Here is a 21,309-nt window from a genome sequence, read left to right on the forward strand (position 1 = left end):
CAGTGAGAGTGGCTCACTGTGTTGTGTTTTGTGTGACATGTGGGAATTCTGGGAGATCTCCAGCCTCCTGATAACCACATCTGCACCAGGTACCCCAAGTTGTAGCTCCATGGAGAACACGTTAAGGAACTGGAGCTACAGTTCATTTGGGAAACTGAGGAGGTAACAGATAGGAGCTACAGGGAGGTAGTCACCCCGAAATTGAAGGAGGCAGGTACCTGGGTGACTGCTATGAGAGGGAAAGGAAATGAGCAGCCAATGCAGAGTATCCCTGTGGCCGTTCCCCACAATAATAAGTATACTGCTTTGGATACTGTTGGGGGAAGATCTACTGGGGAGAAACACAGTGACTGGGTCTCCGGCACTGAGTCTGGTACTGTTGCTTGAAGGAGTGATAAATACAGCACTGAAGATGTTACATTCGAAAGCATGCAGTATACAGAATAAGATAGATGATCTTGTTGTGCAGTTAGAGTTTGATAGGCATGATGTTGTGGGCTGAAAGAAGATTATACTTGGGGGCTTAACATCCAAGGATACACATTGTATTGAAAGAACAGGCAGGTAGGCAGAAGGGTGCCATGGTGCTGTTGGTAAGAAATTAAATCAAATCCTTACAAAGAGGTGACATAGGATCAGAAGATGGAGAATCATTCAGGGTAGAGCTCATGAACAGCCAGAGTAAAAAGACCCTGATGGGAGTTATATACAGGCCTCTTAATAGCAGCCAGGGTGTGGGCCACAAATTACAACGAGAGATAGAAAATCATGTCAAAAGGGCAATGTTACGATAGTCATGGGGATTTCAATATGCAGGTATATCAGGAAAATCAGGTTGGTGCTGATTTTGCATCCCAAGAGAGAGAATTTATAGAATGCCTACAAGTTGGCTTCTTAGAGCTGTGTGCATATGAGCCCACTGGGGGATCAGTTGGGTGTTGTGTACTGAATGGGATTTGCTTAGGGAGCTTAAGGTAAAGGAACCCCAAAGAAGCAGTGATCATAATATGATAAAATTCACCCAGCAATTTAAGAAGGAGAAGCTAAAGTCAGATGTATCAGTCCTACAATGTAGTACGTAAAGGGAATTACAGAGGCGTGAGAGATGAGCTGGTTCAAAGTTGATTGGAAGGGGGCACGAGGAGGGATGATGGCAGAAAAGCAAAGGCTGGAGTTTCTTGGAACAATTTGGAAGGCACAGGATAGGTACACTCCAAAGAAGTAGTAGTATTCTAAAGGCAGAATGATGCAACTGTGGCTGACAAGGGAAGTGAAAGTCAGCATAAATCCAAAAGGAAGGGCATATAAAACAGCAAAAATTAGTGGGAAGTTAGAGGATTGGGAACCGTTTAAAACCAACAGAAGCCAATTAACAAAGCCATGAGGAAGGGAAAAAATGAAATATGAAAGTAAGCTGGCCAATAACAGCAAGAGGATACCCACAAATTTTCTTTCAGATATATAATGAGTAACAGAGAGACTGGTGTAGATATTCAACTGCTGGAAAATGATGCTGGAGAGGCAGTAATGAGGGAACAAGGAAATGGTGAATGAATTGAATAAGTATTTTGCATCAGTCTTCACTATGGAAGACGCTAGCAGTATGCTGGAAGTTTGAGAGTGTCAGGGGGCAGAAAATATAGTTGCTATTACTAGGGAGAAGGTACTTGGGAAGCTGAAAGGTCTGAAAGTTGATAAGTGACCTGGAGCAAATGGACTACACGCCAGGGTTCTGAAAGATGTAGCTGAAGTGATCTTGGAGGCATTAGTAATGATCTTTCAATAATTACTAAATTCAGGCACGCTTCTAGAGGACTGAAAAATTGCAAATGCCACTCCACTCTTCAAGAAGGGAGACAGGCAGAAGAAAAGAAATTATAGGCCAGTTAAGCAACACACACAAAATGCTGGTGGAACGCACCAGTTATCCAGACCCTCAGTGGTTGGGAAGATGTTGGAGTTGATTGTTAAGGATGAGGTTTTAGGGCACATGATAAAATAGGCCAAATTAGCATTGTTTCCTCAAGGGAAAATCTTACCTGACAAATTTGTTGAAATCCTTTGAGGAAGTAACAAACAGGATAGACAAAGAATTGGTGGATATTGTGTACTTGATTTTCAGAAGGCCTTTAACAAGGTGCTGCAAGTGATGCTGCTTAGCAAGATAAGAGCTTGTGTTATTAAAGGAAAGATACTAGCATGGATGGAGTATTGGGTAAATGGCAGGAGGCAAAGAGTGGGAATAAAGGAGCTTTCTCTGATTGACTGCCTGTGACTAGTGGTGTTCAGCAGGGACTAGTGTTGTAACTGCTTCTTTTCATGTGTTATGTTAATGATTTGGATGGTGGAATTGTGGGTCTGTGGCCAAGTCTGCAGATGATACGAAGATAGGTGGAGGGACAAGTACTGTTGAGGAAGCAGGGAGTCTGCAGAAGGACAGATAGATTAAGAGAATGGGAAAAGTAGTGGCAGGTGGAATAAAGTGTCGGGAAGTCCACAGCCATCCACTTTGGTAGAAGGAATAAAAGTGTAGACTATTTTCTACATGGGGAGAAAATTCAAAAATCTGAGATGCAAAGGGACTTGGGAGTTCTCATGCAGGAGTTTCTAAAAGTTAAATTGTTGGTTGAGTCAGTGGTGAGGAAAGCAAACACAATGTTAGCATTCATTTTGAGAGAACTAGAATATAAAAGCGAGGACGTAATGCTGAGGCTGTATAAGGCATTGGTGAGGCTTAACTTGTATTGTGAGGGGTTTTGGGCCCCTTACTTTAGAAAAGATATGCTGACATTGGAGAGGGTTCAAAGGCAGTTCACAAAAATGATTCTGGGCATGAAAGGCTTATCATATGAGGAGTGTTTGATGGTTCTGGGTCTGTACTTGCTGGAATTTAGAAGAATGGGGGGGGGCGGGTCTCATTGAAATCTATCAAATGTTGAAAGGCCTAGATAGAGTGAATGTGGAGAGGATGTTTCCTACAGTAGAAGTCTAGGATCAGAGGGCACAGAATAGAGGGACATCCTTTTAGAGTGGGGATGAGTAGGGGTTTCATTAACCAGAGGATGGTGAATCTGAGGAATCAGCCATGATCAAATGGCAGAGCAGACTTGATGGGCCAAATGGCCTAATTCTGCTCCTGTGTCTTTCGGCCTTATGGTCTGATGTTCTGGGTAAGTTACTTCATAAGGATAGTTAAGTGATCACCTTCAGTTAATTGCTCTTCAGTGTAAATTTAGGTGGCCTCAGGATTTTCTTCCTCCTCTCCACCTCCTCCATTAAGATCTAAAAGTTGTAGTCCCTTCCGTTCCATTCTTCATCCCTTTTGCTCTCTAGCTGTCTGCCCCTTCAGAATCAGAATCACTTTATTGCCAGTATGTGAAACATACCAGAATTGATGGTGGTTTGGTGCCAAGCATAAAACACAGGACAATACCATAGCAGACAGCACAAGAGCAACCAACTATTTACAAGACAATAGTGCAAACAGCCATGAGCATTCAGCAGAATGGTCACATGCACAAATGTCAATAATCAAACTTAAATAAATGTGAACATATGAACAAACTCAATAATTATCAACAGAACAAGGAGAGCAGGAAAAAACGTTTAATGGATGTTGTACAGGGACAGTTAGGGTATCACACCAGAGTTATTTTTGTTGAGAACTGGATAGCTACAGGAAAGTAGCCCTGGAGATTTTGAGTAGTCCTGGTGGTGATGGACTTGTAGCGTCTCCCCGATGGCAATTTGGTGAACCTCTAGGGGGATGGAGTGAGCAGTATTTTTTTCAGCTGGCGATGAACCGGTCTTTTAGTGTCAGTAGCTATCAGCCAACTATCTTCTCCACTGAATGAACCACTCACTGTAACCTGGACTTGGAGAGGGAGGAGGTGGTGGGAAACCAAGTGATGATAGAGGTGGCTACACCACCTTCAATGATGGCCGAGTAAAAACTCACCAGGATAGGCCCTGAGGTGTTAAATTTCCCAAGCTGGCATAGGAAGAACAATCTCTGCTGGATTTCCTAGTGATGAGCATAATGTGTTTTTCCCACTTAAAAGTATTGGTAATTGTAGTCCCCCTGACTCAACCACAGACACAGCCTGGCCATTGATTTCCAAAGGGGAGCAGGTAAGGGTTGTTGTTTGAAGTCAATCCTCACTTTCACTGTCTTGATAGCATTAAGCTCCAAGTTGTTATGAGCACACCAGGCTGCAAGACACTCTACCTCTGTCTGATAGCAGGTCACATCATTATTAGAGATGAGACCAACTACAGTTGTGTCATCCACAATCTTCAGGGTTTTAATGGATTTGCCTGTGGAGGTACAGTCATTTGTATAAAGTGAGAACAGGAGGAGTGAAAGAACACAACCCTGAGAAAAGACATTAGTTTGGACAAGTAGGACTCCAGCTTTACATACTGCTTTCTTCCCGTCAGGAAGTTCGTAATCCATTGACAGATACGGTAGGGTACAGCCAGCTGGGTTAGCTTGCTGTGGAGCAACTCCAGAACAATTGTGTTGAAGGTGGAGTTAAAATCCACAAACAAGATCCTCACATAGGTGTTGGGGGAGTCCAAATGTTCAAGAACGCTCGAATTAACTACATTCTCAACTGAGTGATTTGCTTTATAAGCAAACTAGTTGGTCAAGAAGAGGATCTGTAACAGACCTAAGGTAGGCCAACATCAGACATTCAAAGGTTTTCATAACTACTGAAGTCAGAGTGACTGGCCTATAATCATTAAGTCCAATGATCTTCTATTTCTTGGGAACTGGAATGATTGTAGCAACTTTAAAGCAATCTGGAATGCTACATAATTTCAGGGAGGTGCAGGAAATTGCCAGCAAGTATATTAAACTTAATTTTTAATTGCCATGACTGATGCTGCTATGTATATTATAGCACTGTCTAGTGAAATCTGTGTTTGAATGAATGCACAGAAAAGAACCACAGAGTGCTAAATGAAAGCTTGATTCAGAGGACCATAAAACCTTAGGAAATAAAAACAGGAAAATTATTCTACCATTCTATAAGATCATAGCTGATCTTTTACCTTAACACCAAGCTTCTGCACAAATTCTATTTTTCTCGTTTTCCTTTATATCGAAAAACATACCAGTCTCCACCTTAAACATATTCAGCTTCAAAACCCTCCATGGTTTCCCTTGCATAAGTGATTTCAAAGACCCTTTGTGGGAAGATATCCATTCCCGTTTTTGTCCTGACTTGCCAGCTCATTTTACTGAGACTGTAATCTTTGGGTCTAAACAGCCCCGCTGGGGTATGTATCAAAAGTATACCCACCCTGCCGAAACCTATTAGATTTTGTATGTTTCGATGAGGCCAACCCTTTTAAACTCAAGAAGATATAGGCCCAGTATGTATAACATATCCTCAGGTTTAACAGAATCTTCAGTCACTGCTCGTCATCCATTCCTTCCTCTAGCTCTGGTTGAACTCACCACTTTCCCTCTTCTCCCTCTTTCAGCATCTCAACCACTTCGCCATTTTGTACTGCAAGTTCCTCAGTGGAGTTAGATTCACAAATGCCCTCTACCCGGAATAGACTTGGAGTCTGAAACAAAAAAATATATAAACAGGCAAATAGAACCCAAACTGTCAGATTTAAAAACTTCAAAACTAATGTGTAACATCAAGAAAATAGAATGCAGTTTTATAAATGGTTACACAAACAATTCAGCGTAATAATAGAAAATAATGCTAGCCATTCAAGAACATTTCAAATGAAGTCATTAAAAAATGACATTTTTTTCCGATAAATGTCACAATAAGTAGACTATTCAACCTTGCCCTCAATTGAGGTAAAAAGATTCTTACAGTTCTACTTGATATTTCTTCATCCATATCTGACGAGTTGGAAAGCTCATCCATACTTGAAGGAATCGTTTCAAAATCCTCTGAGGTGTCCAATGATGGGATTGTTTTACATGGCCAGCCTGAAGTTACAAGCAAGATTAAAATCTAAATTCCTGTTCGTCGATACAGCCAATAATGACTTGCACTTTATAAACATCTTTATAATATAAAAAACATATTTCCGAGAACTTCCCATTTGTGGCCCATGCAGGTCCTGCATTTCCTTTGGCTCACACAGTTTCCTGAGCCTCTCTCTCCTCCTTTTAGATGCTCCTTAAGTTTTGTGCTATTTATTCATTTATAGGATGTTTGTACCAATAGTTGGGCCAACAATTATTCCCTATCCCTAATCAGCTGAGCATGGAATACTGGACCATTTAAGAGGACAATTAGGAGTTACCTCCTTGACTGTTGTTTGGGAATCACATCTAAACTAGGCCGCTGGGGATCCCATATTTCCAACCCCAACTAATGACAGACTGGTAGTTTTCATTATCATTAATTACACCAGGATTTTATTTCAGATGGATTTAATTGTTTGAATTAAAATCCCTAGTTGCTATGATGGGGATTTTAAACTTGTCTCAAGATAAATAGTCCAGGTCTTTTGATACTAATTTAGTAATTTAACTCTCTGCTGCCACACCCATAAAGCTTTAATGTTTGCCAAAGCATTCGGTCTCCTACCTTAACATCTCCTTGGTTACAAGTTTTGGAGACATTTCACCTGTGACATTCCCTTGTTATATCACAATATGAAAGAGGCAATATAACTGCATTTTGCTGGATTGTTGATAGTCCAATACGACTGAGGAACTGTAAAACCTTAATTTGAATTGAGGATGTACTGTTTATAGCAATCAACAATATGGCAAGGGCCAACTTATTAATTTTTTTTGAAGCTGAGTTTAAAATGTTCACACTGAGTCCAAATATGTGGTCAATTTCCTTGGCATACAATGCTCCGTCAAAGGAGTTCTGCAAATTGAGTGTGGGAGAAAGGAAGCAAAAACAAAAAAAAAGACGCTTGAGATGGAATGTAAAATAATCAACAGAGTTAATAGAACAGTTTGTACCTATCCAAATGATGCCATTTCTCCATCCCTCAGGCATTGTAAATTGATTTAAAAATGTTAAAACCAAATACAATAGAGCCTTGTAAAAGTATTCAACCTCCAACCCTTGGTTCTCATAAATGAGTATTACAACCAGGGATCCTGATCAATTTAACTGAGAACTTTTATTTGTGGATCACATGCTTCTTTTTTCATAGTGGAGCCCCGAAACAGGGAGAATTATAAAGCATGAACAATTAAAAATTCAAAAACTGAATGTCAGCAGTTCAAAGGTATTCATCCGCTCCTTTACTTAGCTGAACCACCTCTCACAGCTATTACAGCCAGTAGTCTTTTTGGATAAGTCTCTCTTAGCTTTGCACAATGTGATGGAGCAAGATTTGCCCAATCCTCCCTGCAAAATTGCTCAGACTGTGCCAAGTTAGTTGGGGAGTGGTGGTGAGCTCTTGGCAGATATGTTCGATTGGGTTACGGTCAGGACTCTGACTAAGCCACATCAATTTTCTTCATTTGATGACAATGATAATAATAATAATAAATACTTTATTGATCCTGAGTGAGAATTTCTTTCATTACTGCAGCAACATTCAAAAACACACTTAGCAGTGTGCAGACTTAACTAAGGATAAAGTACAGAATAATAATATGCACAATAATAATTTACCAATGTGCAATAATAATGTACAAAATAATAAAACAGAGACCATTATATTATGATGTGTGTTCTCCTAGCCAAACATACTTATACAAGGCAATATGTTCTAAGTGAAGCCTTTAACGCTTTGCTGCATGGAGCATTTAAGCATTAATGTGCGGCAGATTCTTTACAATGCCCTCCAAAGCATCAATCTTGACATATCCTGCAAATAGTCACCATGAGTCATTGCAATAACACAGCTCACTTTAAATATTCTCAGAAATTGGTTATGACCCGTGCCTAAAGCCATGTACATATTACAGTACAGGTACCAATAGTATTGTTAATTCAATATATATTGAACTATGTAATTTATATTACATCAGCGGATCAATATGTGTGTATTCCATGAAGTTGCATCGACCGGTACTGAAGCACTTCTCTCGAGCATCAGCATCTGAATGCCTGAGAACAAATCTGCCTCACTAGCTTCTCTTCTAGCTTTCTCTAATTCAAAAGTGACCAAAATAAATAGTACAAAGACATCCTCAAAACCATCCACAAGGCATCAAAACCACTGACTGGGAGGAGCAAACTGTGAAAGGCTTGTGAATACCATTTTGAGGAAGAGGCAGAACAGCAGTGGTGGAGAAAGGAGGAAGTGACCATTTTTCTATATTAGCAAATTTAATTGCACTGGTTACTGCGGTAACATTTTCAGTAATAATGTTAATTACTACATTGTTAGTACGTTTGCAAGAGTTGACATCCAAATTTTAAAATAAAAAGGAAAAGAAGAAAATAATGAGCTTCTGAAACACACTTCCATAGGGTCTTATGTGCAGCATTTAAAATAAACTAGCTGCTCAGACCGTCATGTCCCTGGATCTGCTTTACCTGTCTGTGAAACTGATCTTGTTACATAGCTGGTTGTGCTGTGACGCTTTGCTGCAGTCATGAAAGGGTCAGACAGTGGATCTGCAAGAGGAGCAGATGCATTACTATAAAGTTAATGTTCATCGTAAGTTACTATAACAGCATCAGAGTAATAGGTAAACTGGCACAGAGAGACAAATCTGTTGCATAACTTGAACGGTGAAGTACCTAGGAGTTTATGCCACCTTCATACTGAAACAAAGCATTTAGATTGTAAATGGATGCATGTGCTAATTTAAAATGAATTGACATTTTATCCAATTGATATTTATATTAATGGTTGTTCATTTTTACACATTTTAAAATACTGCTAAAATTTCAGAGACTAGATTCAGATTTTACTCGTCGAAGTTGGCTGCTAATTGCTGGATACACTACAACAATTCTAAAGACCTTATCAATTATATTGTCCCAGAAGTTTTTTTAATTTTCTAATCTTTTTAAACAGGAAGCTTAAAGCAGTTCACAGTTGTCAGGAAGGAGTTGAAACTGGTTTATTTGTTTATATTTTCATCTGTTCTATGTGTCAACTAATAGGATATGAGGAGTGGAATTGAACGCTTTTGGTAGCTGTAGTTTACATGAATGAAGAAATTGGTTCCAAAGGAGCTGATAAAATCACAGTTGTTGGAAAAATAAAACTGTTAGCTGTTTAGTATCTGCAGAGATGCATTGGACGGCACAATGCAAAAGAAGGAATAGACCATGTTTTTGGTAGAGGTACAGTCGACGTTTCGGTCTTGGCCCGAAACGTCGACTGTACCTCTTCCTAGAGATGCTGCCTGGCCTGCTGCGTTCACCAGCAACTTTGATGTGTGTTGCTTGAATTTCCAGCATCTGCAGAATTCCTCGTGATTGCATAGACCATGTTTTCATGACCTTAAGAATGAATCCACGTAAGATATTTGGGCCACTGTAAGGGGTGGCACTGGGACAAATGAACCATCAAAAATAGCCCAGAGGATGTGTGAATGGGTTTTGTCATACTAATTTCCCTCTTTGATCTACCTGAAATTATCCTTTGACACTCTTGCCATGAAGTTTGATGAAAACATTTTGAATAGTAGTTAATTGTGCAGCTGGGCACACTATAGCCCTACAATCTCAACCGTGTAAATTTCTACCATTCCAAAGGTCCTGCTGTTCACTAACGGTGCTTTCCTCCCTATAGACGCTCAGTTCTTCCATCATTTCCTATTTTAACTTCTCATTTCCAGAGAATGAACCTGAATAAAAAAACCTCCAAGAGCAAAACAAAATTGATAGCTCCCTGCAAACTTTAGTGAGCATCAAAGCCAACATAACTAATGTTGGTCCTGCAGTTATAATTACACATCTTGTTCTTGTAGACAGTTACTTACAGATGTGGATATAGGGATATGATTCTAGACATTATAAAAATGTTACCTTTTGATTATTCCTCATTCTTATTTGCATAATCAGGGCTTTATGAGCATATTTCTAACTTCAATTCTCATTTACTTTAGTAATTTATTTTCACCCTCTTACTGCTGGTCAAGAATGAATTCCTAATCAATCAGAATGCATATTCTCTGTTTTTTATTGACATTCCTCTTCATTTTGGCATAACCAGATTAACCAATGGCTTCTAGAATTGGCTCGTGGATATATTATTGACAAATTGCGAATTAATTTTATACAATCGTCCCAGGCTAAAATTGAACACCTGGCTGGGTGGTGCCATAACAATAACCTCTTACTCAATGCCAGCAAGTCCAAGGAGCTGATTATTGACTTCAGGAGGAGGAAACCAGAGGTCCATGAGCCTGTCCTCACTGGAGGATCGGAGGTGGGGAGGGTCAGCAACTTTAAATTCGTTGGTGTTATATTTGGAGGATCTGCCCTGGGCCCAGCACGTAAGTGTAATTATGAAGAAAGCAGGGCAACACCTCTACTTCCTTAGGAGTTTGCAAAGGTTCAGCATGGCATCTAAATCGTTGACAAACGCATATAGATGAGTTTTGGAGAGTATATTGACTGGCTGCATCACAGCCTGGTAGGGAAACACCAAAGCTATTGAATTGAAAATCGTACAAAAAGTAGTGGACACAGTCCAGTCCATCACAGGTAAAGCCCTCACCTCCATTGAGCACATCTACACGAAATGTCGCATGAAAGCAGCTTCCATCAACAGGGACCCCCACCATCCATGACAAGTTCTTTTCTCACTGCTGCCGTCAGAAAGAAGGTACAGGAGCCTCTGGATTCACACCACCAGGTTCAGGGACAGTTACTACCTCTCAGCCATCAGCCTCTTGAACCAAAGTGAATAACTTCACTCGCCCCATCATTGAAATATTCCCACAATCTATGAACTCACTTTCAAGAATGCTTCATCTCATGTTCTCAATATTTATTGCTTACTTATTTATTATTTTTATTTCTTTCTTTTTGTATTTGCAAAATTTGTTGTCTTTTGCACAATGGTTAAATGTCCAAATTGTCATGTATTTATCTTCCACTGATTCTATTATAGTCATTATTCTATTATAGATTTATTGAGTATGTCCATAAGAAAATGAATCTCAGGATGATATATACATACTTCGAGAATAAATTCACTTTGAACTTTGAAAAAAAAACAAAATATTTGTTGCAAACAACAGGAATTCTGCAGATGCTGGAAATTCAAGCAACACACATCAAAGTTGCTGGTGAACGCAGCAGGCCAGGCAGCATCTCTAGGAAGAGGTGCAGTCGACGTTTCAGGCTGAGAACTTCCGTCAGGACTAACTGAAGGAAGAATTAGTAAGAGATTTGAAAGTGGGAGGGGGAGGGGGAGATCCAAAATGATAGGAGAAGACAGGAGGGGGAGGGATGGAGCCAAGAGCTGGGCAGGTGATTGGCAAAAGGGATACGAGAGGATCATGGGACAGGAGGTCCGGGAAGAAAGACAAGGGGTGGGGGGTGGGGAACCCAGAGGATGGGCAAGGGGTATAGTCAGAGGGACAGAGGGAGAAAAAGGAGAGTGAAAGAAAGAATGTGTGTATAAAAATAAATAACAGATGGGATACGAGGGGGAGGTGGGGCATAAGCGGAAGTTAGAGAAGTCGATGTTCATCCCATCAGGTTGGAGGCTACCCAGACGGAATATAAGGTGTTGTTCCTCCAACCTGAGTGTGGCTTCATCTTTACAGTAGAGGAGGCCGTGGATAGACATATCAGAATGGGAATGGGATGTGGAATTAAAATGTGTGGCCACTGGGAGATCCCGCTTTCTCTGGCGGACAGAGCGCAGGTGTTCAGCAAAGCGGTCTCCCAGTCTGCGTCGGGGCTTGCCAATATGTAGAAGGCCACATCGGGAGCACCGGACGCAGTATATCACCCCAGCCGACTCACAGGTGAAGAGTCGCCTCACCTGGAAGGACTGTTTGGGGCCATGAATGGGGGTAAGGGAGGAAGTGTAAGGGCATGTTCCGCTTACAAGGATAAGCGCCAGGAGGGAGATCAGTGGGGAGGGATGGGGGGGGGGATGAATGGACAAGGGAGTTGCGTAGGGAGCGATCCCTGCAGAAAGCAGAGGGGGGGGGAGGGAAAGATGTGCTTAGTGGTGGGATCCCGTTGGAGATGGCGGAAGTTACGGAGAATAATATGTTGGACCCGAAGGCTGGTGGGGTGGTAGGTGAGGACCAGGGGAACCCTATACCTAGTGGGGTGGCGGGAGGATGGAGTGAGAGCAGATGTACGTGAAATGGGGGAGATGCGTTTGAGAGCAGAGTTGATAGTGGAGGAAGGGAAGCCCCTTTCTTTAAAACAGGAGGACATCTCCCTCGTCCTAGAATGAAAAGCCTCATCCTGAGAGCAGATGCGGCGGAGATAGAGGAATTGTGAGAAGGGGATGGTGTTTTTGCAAGAGACAGGGTGAGAAGAGGAATAGTCCAGATAGCTGTGAGAGTCAGTAGGCTGATAATAGACATCAGTGGATAAGCTGTCTCCAGAGACAGAGACAGAAAGATCTAGAAAGGGGAGGGAGGTGTCGGAAATGGACCAGGTAAACTTGAGGGCAGGGTGAAAGTTGGAGGCAAAGTTAATAAAGTCAGCGAGCTCAGCATGCATGCAGGAAGCAGCGCCAATGCAGTCGTTGATGTAGTGAAGGAAAAGTGGGGGACAGATACCAGAATAGGCACGGAATATAGATTGTTCCACAAAGCCAACAAAAAGGCAGGCATAGCTAGGACCCATACGGGTGCCCATAGCTACACCTTTAGTTTGGAGGAAGTGAGAGGAGCCAAAGGAGAAATTATTAAGAGTAAGGACTAATTCCGCTAGACGGAGCAGAGTGGTGGTAGAGGGGAACTGATTAGGTCTGGAATCCAAAAAGAAGCGGAGAGCTTTGAGACCTTCCTGGTGAGGGATGGAGGTATATAGGGACTGGACATCCATGGTGAAAATAATGCGGTGGGGGCCAGGGAACTTAAAATCATCGAAAAGTTTAAGAGCGTGAGAAGTGTCACGAACATAGGTAGGAAGGGATTGAACAACGGGGGATAAAACCGTGTCGAGGTATGCAGAAACGAGTTCGGTGGGGCAGGAGCAAGCTGAGACAATAGGTCTGCCAGGACAGGCAGGTTTGTGTATCTTGGGTAGGAGGTAGGAACAGGAAGTGCGAGGTGTGGGGACTATAAGGTTGGTAGCAGTGGATGGGAGATCCCCTGAGCGGATAAAGTCGGTGATGGTGTGGTCGGTGATTCCCCACCTCCCCCTCGTACCCCATCTCTTATTTATTTTTATACACACATTCTTTCTCTCACTCTCCCTTTTCTCCCTCTGTCCCTCTGACTATACCCCTTGCCCATCCTCTGGGTCCCCCCCCCACTTGTCTTTCTCCCTGGGCCTCCTGTCCCATGATCCTCTCATATCCCCTTTGCCAATCACCTGTCCAGCTCTTGGCTCCATCCCTACCCCTCCTGTCTTCTCCTATCATTTTGGATCTCCCCCTCCCCCTCCCACTTTCAAATCTCTTACTAACTCTTCCTTCAGTTAGTCCTGACGAAGGGTCTCGGCCTGAAACGTTGACTGTACCTCTTCCTAGAGATGCTGCCTGGCCTGCTGCGTTCACCAGCAACTTTGAAAATATTTGTTGCTGCTGTTTGACTCTTTTAAAAAATCTCCAAAGGTAATAACGTTTCTAAACTTATTTTTGCAAAAATTAATTCACCAGGTCTCTGGTAACCTTTGTTATCATGTTTAGTCCTTTTTTAACTGTAAGGGCATACTGTGGAATTCAAACCGAGCAGAGTCAAGTTGAGAGCAACTTCTTCATTTTCCAACAGAGTATGCATTTCTGTCGAGTTTATGTTTTTCTCAGCATGTACCAAAAATGCCCACAGACTCTTGTATGTAATTATGATTCTCAGTAAAATGGATATACAATAAATGTTGTCCTGTAAGATCTTCTGAAGATGATTTATTCATCCAAATAAATGATTAATCGCATGTCTAAACTGCAAGTGAGAGACTATAAACTTTTTTGGAATTTGAACAATGTAGCCAAAGTATTTCACCGTGCCTCTCAAAGTATTTTTTTTTCTGCTGATAGTATAAGCTGGAATTACTTATATAAATGAGACTCACATAGAGCAAATTTGGCTGATTAAACCACCCAAGTCAAGAACAACTGAGAGAGACAGTCATAAGAAAAATGGCATGAACACCCAAAACACAGCACAGCATGCAAAAGTTAACTCTTCCATGATCACGACACAAATTAAATGGAGGACTCTGACCAAAATAAGAACATAAGCTCAATATGCAGCATGCAATTTCCCACATCAAATGCAGCCCTGTACCTTCAAATCCCAGTGGGGTTGGATCACTCTTTATTTCATATCTTTTAGCTTTAACATCTGGGCCAGAAAGTGATCCTGTTGCAGAGGCATGAAAACATGTTAAAAACAGCCTAAAATAATCACTCCAGAATGTATTCCATTATTATCTATTCCTTCAAACAAATAAATCAGCAATATGTATTTAAGCTGTTTGACATAGAACTAAGAGAGATATCTGTTCGAATGTCTGTGCATTATGTTTGAAATTTATTTCTTCATGAAGATGTTTCAAATATTAAAAGGTCTAGATGTGGAAAGGATGTTTCCCGTGGCGGCGGAGTCTAGGACAAGGGAGCACAGCCTCAGGATAGTGGGGTGTCCATTTAAAACAGAGAGGCGGAGAAATTTCTTTAGCCAGAGAGTGATGTATTTGTGGAATTTGTTACCACAGGCAGCTGTGCAGGCCAGGTTGTTGGGTGTACTTAAGGCCGAGCTTGATAGGTTCTTGATTGGACATGACATCAATGGTTACAGGGAGAAGGCTGGGGAATGGGGTTGAGGAGGGGAAAAAAGGATCAACCATGATTGAATGGTGGAGCAGACCCGATGGGCCAAATGGCCTAATTCTGCTCCGTTATCTTATGGTCTTAATTTTCAGTCAAGATTAACAGCAGTGGCAAATTGCTTCTTCTCACCTCAGTTACCTAGCCGTAAAAGCAGGCATAACATAATCTGCCGCAGCAAAAAATGTCTTTTGAATTCATATACTGTTCAGCTGTTGTAGCTTAATATGGGCACCTAGTAGGAAAAGTTCACGGGAGATCTGGAGACCATATGTTATCTCATCTGTAAAAATCTTTGGTAATCAAAGATGTATTTCATGGTTATCTGGAGAAGTCAAAGCTCAGAGTTATATTCTGCGTACATAGATTATAAAATGAACCTGTGAACCAATGTAATTGTTCACACATACTGTACATTCCTATCTCCAATTCTTTGTTACTTTTAATTGTTTGAAGAATAACTCAGCAAATCAAATAAATGGCAAATCCCGGTCATCGTTTCTAATGCTCCACCAAGAGTTAAGAAATTGGTAACAAGGTAGAAGTAGTTATCAAAAAAGTCACATATCCACAACTCAAGCTCACTGGAAACTAAACCTTAGACACCAACCACAATACAGATGAATTGTGATGCTGGTACACTGACAATATCAGGGAAACAAGGGCAAACCACCAATGCCAATATTGTAATGAAAAATTGTGTTCCTATTCACCCTGGCTTCTCAATATTAAAAACACAGACCGACTATACTTGACAATTGATGATCCGATAAAAATCAGAAATATCAGAAAACACACAGTATTTAGTATCAGAATCTTATAGTAGATGAGGAGGCACACTCTGGTTTGTATACTCAAAGCACTTAATTCCTGTTTTAAGTGGGTGTCTTTAGCTTAGGAATGGGTTAGGTACAGACATTTGTGAACTCATCACAATTTTTTGGCATGGATATTTCAATTACCAAGGGTACTTTCAGAACTTCACCCAACTCTCACATACAGACTAAAAGGAATGGCAGAATTAAGAGAACTTTTTTTTTAAACTTTGTTTTATCTTTTTTATATTTTTCATCTCTTCTGCTTCAATACTGAGGGTCATAAAGCTATGGAAATCTCTTCCTCATTGGGTGCTGACATGAGAACCTTTGAAGTTGTTTGATTCCTGATACACAAGGAAATGAAAGGTTTTTGTAGGTAAACATGAATGTGGTCCTGTCATAACAATCAGGGTTATTACATGTTTGAGTAAACCCGTGGGACCAGTTGGCCTACCCTTGCTACAAATTAACTTGCAAACAATAATTAAGGGCACCTATTTGGATAACCAGGCATTGAGACTTAAATGTTTACGTTTTGGCTGGTCACTAGCTACAGGCTATTTAGTTTCAAATATCAGATTCAGATGATAAATAGTATGGATTTCCAGGAGTGTATTTGACCACAACAGCCAGCTAACATTGAGGCAAAGCTTGGGTTAAGCTTTATGGTAAGTCAAGCCTTAGAGATAAAAATAGGGCATTAATATTGCATCAAATCTTGTATGAGTAGAACAGGAGTAGATTCATGATGCCAGTTGACCTGAGGTGTGCAAATCTGGATGATAGAAGTTGGCTTCAATCTTTACTTGTGCGTTTTAACACTGGATTCTGAGCAGTTACTAAGTGTACAGCTCATACAACAGTGTTGTGAATGTCTGTATTTAGTTCCACAAATTACTGCCAACGTTAATGTTCGAAATACAATGCATATTGTCATAGAACATTACAGCACAGCAGACCCTTCTGCCCACAATGTTGTACTGAACCCATTCAATTAGAAATCAAACGGCTCACTAAACTAGCTCACTTCCGCCTACACAATGCCCGTATCCTTCTATTTTCCCTCACATTCATGTGTCCATCTAAACATCTCTTAAAAGTCTCAGATGTTTCTGTCCCTAGCACCACCCCAGGCTGTGCATTGCAGGCACTCACCATTCTTTGTGTGAAAAAATGCCCCTCACATCTCCTTTGAAATTACCCGCCCCCCACCTTAAATGCATGCCCTCCAGTATTAAACATTTCAACACCTGGAAAAGATATTGTCTCTCTACACTATCTATGCTCTCATAAATTTATAATCCTCTAATCTCCACTGCTCCAGAGAAAACAACTCACATTTGTCCAACCTCTGCTTAAAGCACATGCTGCAGATAAAGACCCTGACATAACAAGACTCTAGCACAGTTTACACCAGTTTTATTAACAACTTTATGTGTGAAAATCTAAATTGAAATTTGGATAAATTTAAAACCCAAATAAAAGAGCATCTGGTTTAGCTGATCTAAGATAGAATAACAATTGGAATTGAATATTTAAATTCAAAGTTGAGTGTGAACGTAGAAAGCGGGTGAAATCCCTCTCGGATCTGTGATGCCTTTGATGAGCAAGGAGAGGTGATTATCTAATGGCGAGGTTACTAAATTTACAGTCATAATTCTGGAGTGTTGATCCAGAGGAACAAATTTAACTGTGTAATGGAATAAATCAAGGATCTCACTAAGAAATAGAAAGGCTGGCGATGAAAATAATTTGGTTCATAATCCCCTTTAGGAAAGGAAATGTGCATTCCCTTAGTAAGTTCTTGTCCAACTACATGTGACTCCAGGCTCACCTGGTTGGTTAACACGTAGTTGCTGGGTTAGAGGCAAATAAACTTGGCCAATAAATGCCACCATTGCCAGTAACATAAGACCATAAGATATAGGAACAGAATTAGGCCATTTGGCCCATCGAGTTTGTTCCACCTTTTCATCATGGCTGATCTATTTCCCTCTCAGCCCCAATCTCTTACCTTTTCTCCATATCCCTTCATGCTTTGTCTAATTAGGAATCTACCAATCTCTGCTTTAAATATACCCATTGACTTGGCCTTCACGGCATGTACATCCTTTAAATGAAAAAGAGAAAAGGAAAAAACCCAAAAAGTGGTTTATTGATTATAGCCATATGGTATTAATGTTACTTAGGCAATGTGTATCTGTTCAGGATTCTTGTAGTCATTCCATTGGAGAAGGCTCACAGGAAATAGCCATGAATTTATCTATGGTTTGAATATATAGAATGTGTATCCATGAGTAAATAACCCTGAGCATTTAATGACTTAAACCTAATTTTCAATTCTTCATCTATGCTACCTGTGTTTAACAATTCAGCTTCAAGTAAACACAAAATTAAATTTAATTAGCAGTGCTATCTGACCCAAACAGTTGTTGCTGCAACTGATTTGATTGTTAAAGTGAAGAAAGTGCTGAAGTGAGCAAAAATCTGATGTGTACAGTATTTTAAAATTCTATTTGTGAAAAGGTAAAGACACAAGTTCATTAAAAGTGTATGAGATTGGGTTAATGAATACATTCTGGGTCTTTTTATCAAATGTATTTATATTTTCCCGACACTGTAGGTCACTCAGTTCATTATTAAACCACAGGTGACTCTGGACTGTGGAACTAGACAACATACTTGATAGTAATTCTCTTCAACTGACAGTTTGATTTGATTGATTAAGGTCCAATTCAGTTTTAGCAAACAGACAGATCATAGCGCACTTTCTCAATCTGATCACAGAACAGCCGAGTACTAACAGTCACTTATTCAAAGTCTCAGCTAACACACACTGAGACACTGGTTTCCAGCATTTGAACTTTATAGCAGGAACTGGATTTTAATATAATCAAGCTTGTGTTCTGCTCAGGAGATTGTCTTACCAATTATACATTGATTTAGTAAGACAGAGCAAGATACACGAAGACAAAGAAAACATGTTATGGCAAAAATAAAAAACAGTTTAGCATTCTCTTGTAAAGTCTATACTGGATTTTAGAAGTTAATTAACATAGTCTAAATCTGGGAATAGAAGTATGCAATGGTAATTATAACGTACCTTTGCTGTGTGAAGAACTGAAGGAGGAAGCTAAGGAAATACGACGAATTACTGTTGGTTCCTTAGACTGTGATTCTGGGAACACAGAACATCAATGCATGTTGAAATTAGAAGAGAATCAGGTTAGAAACAGCAGCAGGAATATAATTATAAAGCAGTGTTTGGATACACCATGTCAAATTGCAAAACTTTGTCTGGGCTCCTTACTGTTGATCAACAAAAGGCATTTTGTCTTCCCCCGCCAGTTTTAGAAACCTGCTTGAAATTTCAAAACCCATATTTTACAATATTTTCCTTTGCCATGGTAAGATTTATTTCTCTCAAATACAGTTGTTCTCTTTTAACATTTTGCTTTGACAACGGAGAGCTTGATCAAGCTAAATCTTTACATAGAAATTAATAATATAATTGCTACTTTCTAGCATTAGACTCTTCACACAACGTAGACTCAACATTTGAAAGATATAATTTCAAACCAAAGAAAACAATAGATAAATCTATTAAATGAGGGTTCACCATGGAGAAAATCCATGACTGAGCTAGAATTAACTGCTTTTCTCAGAGTTCATGAATGAATATTCTTTTTGACCTTGACAGTGAAGATAATGAAATGATTGTACATCTATTAATACTCATCAAGGTTTAAATACAAAGTAAATTGATATCTAAGCAAAGAATGATTCCCATGAAATGCTGAAGAAATCCTGGGAAATGGCAAATGCATAGTTAAGATAACCCAATATGATAGGTAGGTCTCAGGACTTGCTGATATGTTTCACTAAGAGGAGCCAGGACTTGGAGCAATAGGCACAGGAGTTTAAAAGAGGAAGGTCTTGGAACTTGCTGGCCAGTTTCACTTAGAAAAACTCTAAAAGAGGCACTTGTAAATTGTTTGTTAGTAGTTGAATGTCTAATGAGCTAATTAACAACAGCCAATAGAAAGAAACCTGGGTCAGGCAGCACAGCCATTGTTGTAGTAGGCCAGTGTAATTGTGAGGAGATGAGGCTTTGATGTGAAGAGGTGGAGTAAGTGGTCTGGATGTGGGCAGTGAGAGCAGTTCCTTAAAAAAGGCTTCTGTGAGCAGAAATAAGTAAGGTTTCATTCTGTTGTTTATCCTTAGTCCTTGATTCAATGTAGGCAGGATGGTAGTTGGGGCAGTGGAATGCTCCTCCTGAATGTTGTGGGAAGTCAGGGAACCTCATTTCTCCCTTATAACTACATTTGTGGTCAAGGAACTAGAGCTGGAGCTTGACATATTCAGGATTATCCAGGAAGCTGAGGGATTCATGGATGACACTTTTACTGCTGTGGTCACTCCCAAGGTTCAGGCTTCAGATGGTCATCATCAGGAGAGTTATGGAAGTGGGTATCAGTGTAGGATCCTCCTGTGGCCACAAGTATGTCCTGTTGGATACTGCTGCGGGGAGCTAACCTATCGGGGCAGAGCAGTAACAACCAGGTCTGTGGCATCGTGGATGGCTCTGAAGCCCAGTTGGAAAGGGTAAAGTTGGGCAGAGCAAAAGTGATGGGAGATTTGGGTTAGGGGGACAGACAGGAAGATGTATGGCTATGAAAGACACACAAGAATGGTGTGTTGCTTTCCATGTGGTGGTGGCAAATATAATAGGGCTTTCAAGAGACTCTTAGGCACATGAATGTGAAGGAAATGAAATATACAATGTGTAGGCGAAGAGATTAGTTTAGTTGGCATTTGATTACTAATTTAATTAGTTTAATATAAAATCATGGGCTGATGAATCTATTCCTGTGCTGTACGGTTCTACGTTCTTGGCAAGTGGAGAATGACAGACAGGTATGTTTTCCAATCAAGAATCACAGATGATGAAGAACACGTGCTGATTTGGTTTCAGCCCCACCACTTAACCTTGCACAACTGAACATACAGTATGTAGTCAATGCTCATGTTTTACTTCAACACCATGCCTCTTGCCACGTCAAACTAACTGCTGGCAATGGGCATCCATTGATGAAATGCTATATGACTCTGGTGCACAACACGTGTTCACCTGCACATGATACATACAATGAGAACAAAAATGTCACAAGATATTTAAAAGAGCACTCCTTGATTTTGTGAATCCATACTTCTCTACCTAGACTGCTTCAGAAAATCTTTTGCATATTCAACACACCCAAAGTATATTATTGCATGACTTGCACTATCATGAGGTGAAAAAGAACTCGTAAACACGAATAAGCAGAAGCCCAGGAGCATCAGGAGAGAAGAAAAGGAGCAGGTGAAGGCGAGGAATGAAGGAAGAAAATTAGACAGCCATACCCCAACTCAAATGCAATCCAGTAACCATACCTTGAATTCCTCAACAATTTGTATCCTAGCATCATCTATAACTTACAATTCTTGTCTCTGGAAATAAAAGCTGCCATAAAATAAACATTACAAGCTAAATTATAAAAATATAAAATGAGAGTTTTATTTTCTAAATGTGAAATAATTAATAACATATGTGGCACTTTGTTTTAAG

General features: G+C 40.3%; 1 protein-coding gene across 4 annotated transcripts in view; it reads right to left on the reverse strand.

The window, feature by feature from the left end:
- The window catches only part of mcf2l2 (MCF.2 cell line derived transforming sequence-like 2), a 407,668-nt gene that overhangs the window by 5,072 nt on the left and 381,287 nt on the right, over positions 1 to 21,309 (reverse strand). For all 4 annotated transcript variants that reach the window (XM_072255231.1, XM_072255233.1, XM_072255232.1 and 1 more), the window contains 5 exons: positions 18,805 to 18,879; positions 14,342 to 14,416; positions 8,493 to 8,573; positions 5,844 to 5,962; positions 5,468 to 5,580 (listed from right to left, as the gene is read on the reverse strand). In XM_072255231.1, the coding sequence (XP_072111332.1) occupies positions 5,468 to 5,580; positions 5,844 to 5,962; positions 8,493 to 8,573; positions 14,342 to 14,416; positions 18,805 to 18,879 (463 nt within the window). The remainder of the gene's footprint in view (positions 1 to 5,467; positions 5,581 to 5,843; positions 5,963 to 8,492; positions 8,574 to 14,341; positions 14,417 to 18,804; positions 18,880 to 21,309) is intronic.

This window comes from Mobula birostris, chromosome 4 (assembly GCF_030028105.1).
Source record: "Mobula birostris isolate sMobBir1 chromosome 4, sMobBir1.hap1, whole genome shotgun sequence".
Classification (NCBI taxonomy): Eukaryota; Metazoa; Chordata; class Chondrichthyes; order Myliobatiformes; family Myliobatidae; genus Mobula; species Mobula birostris.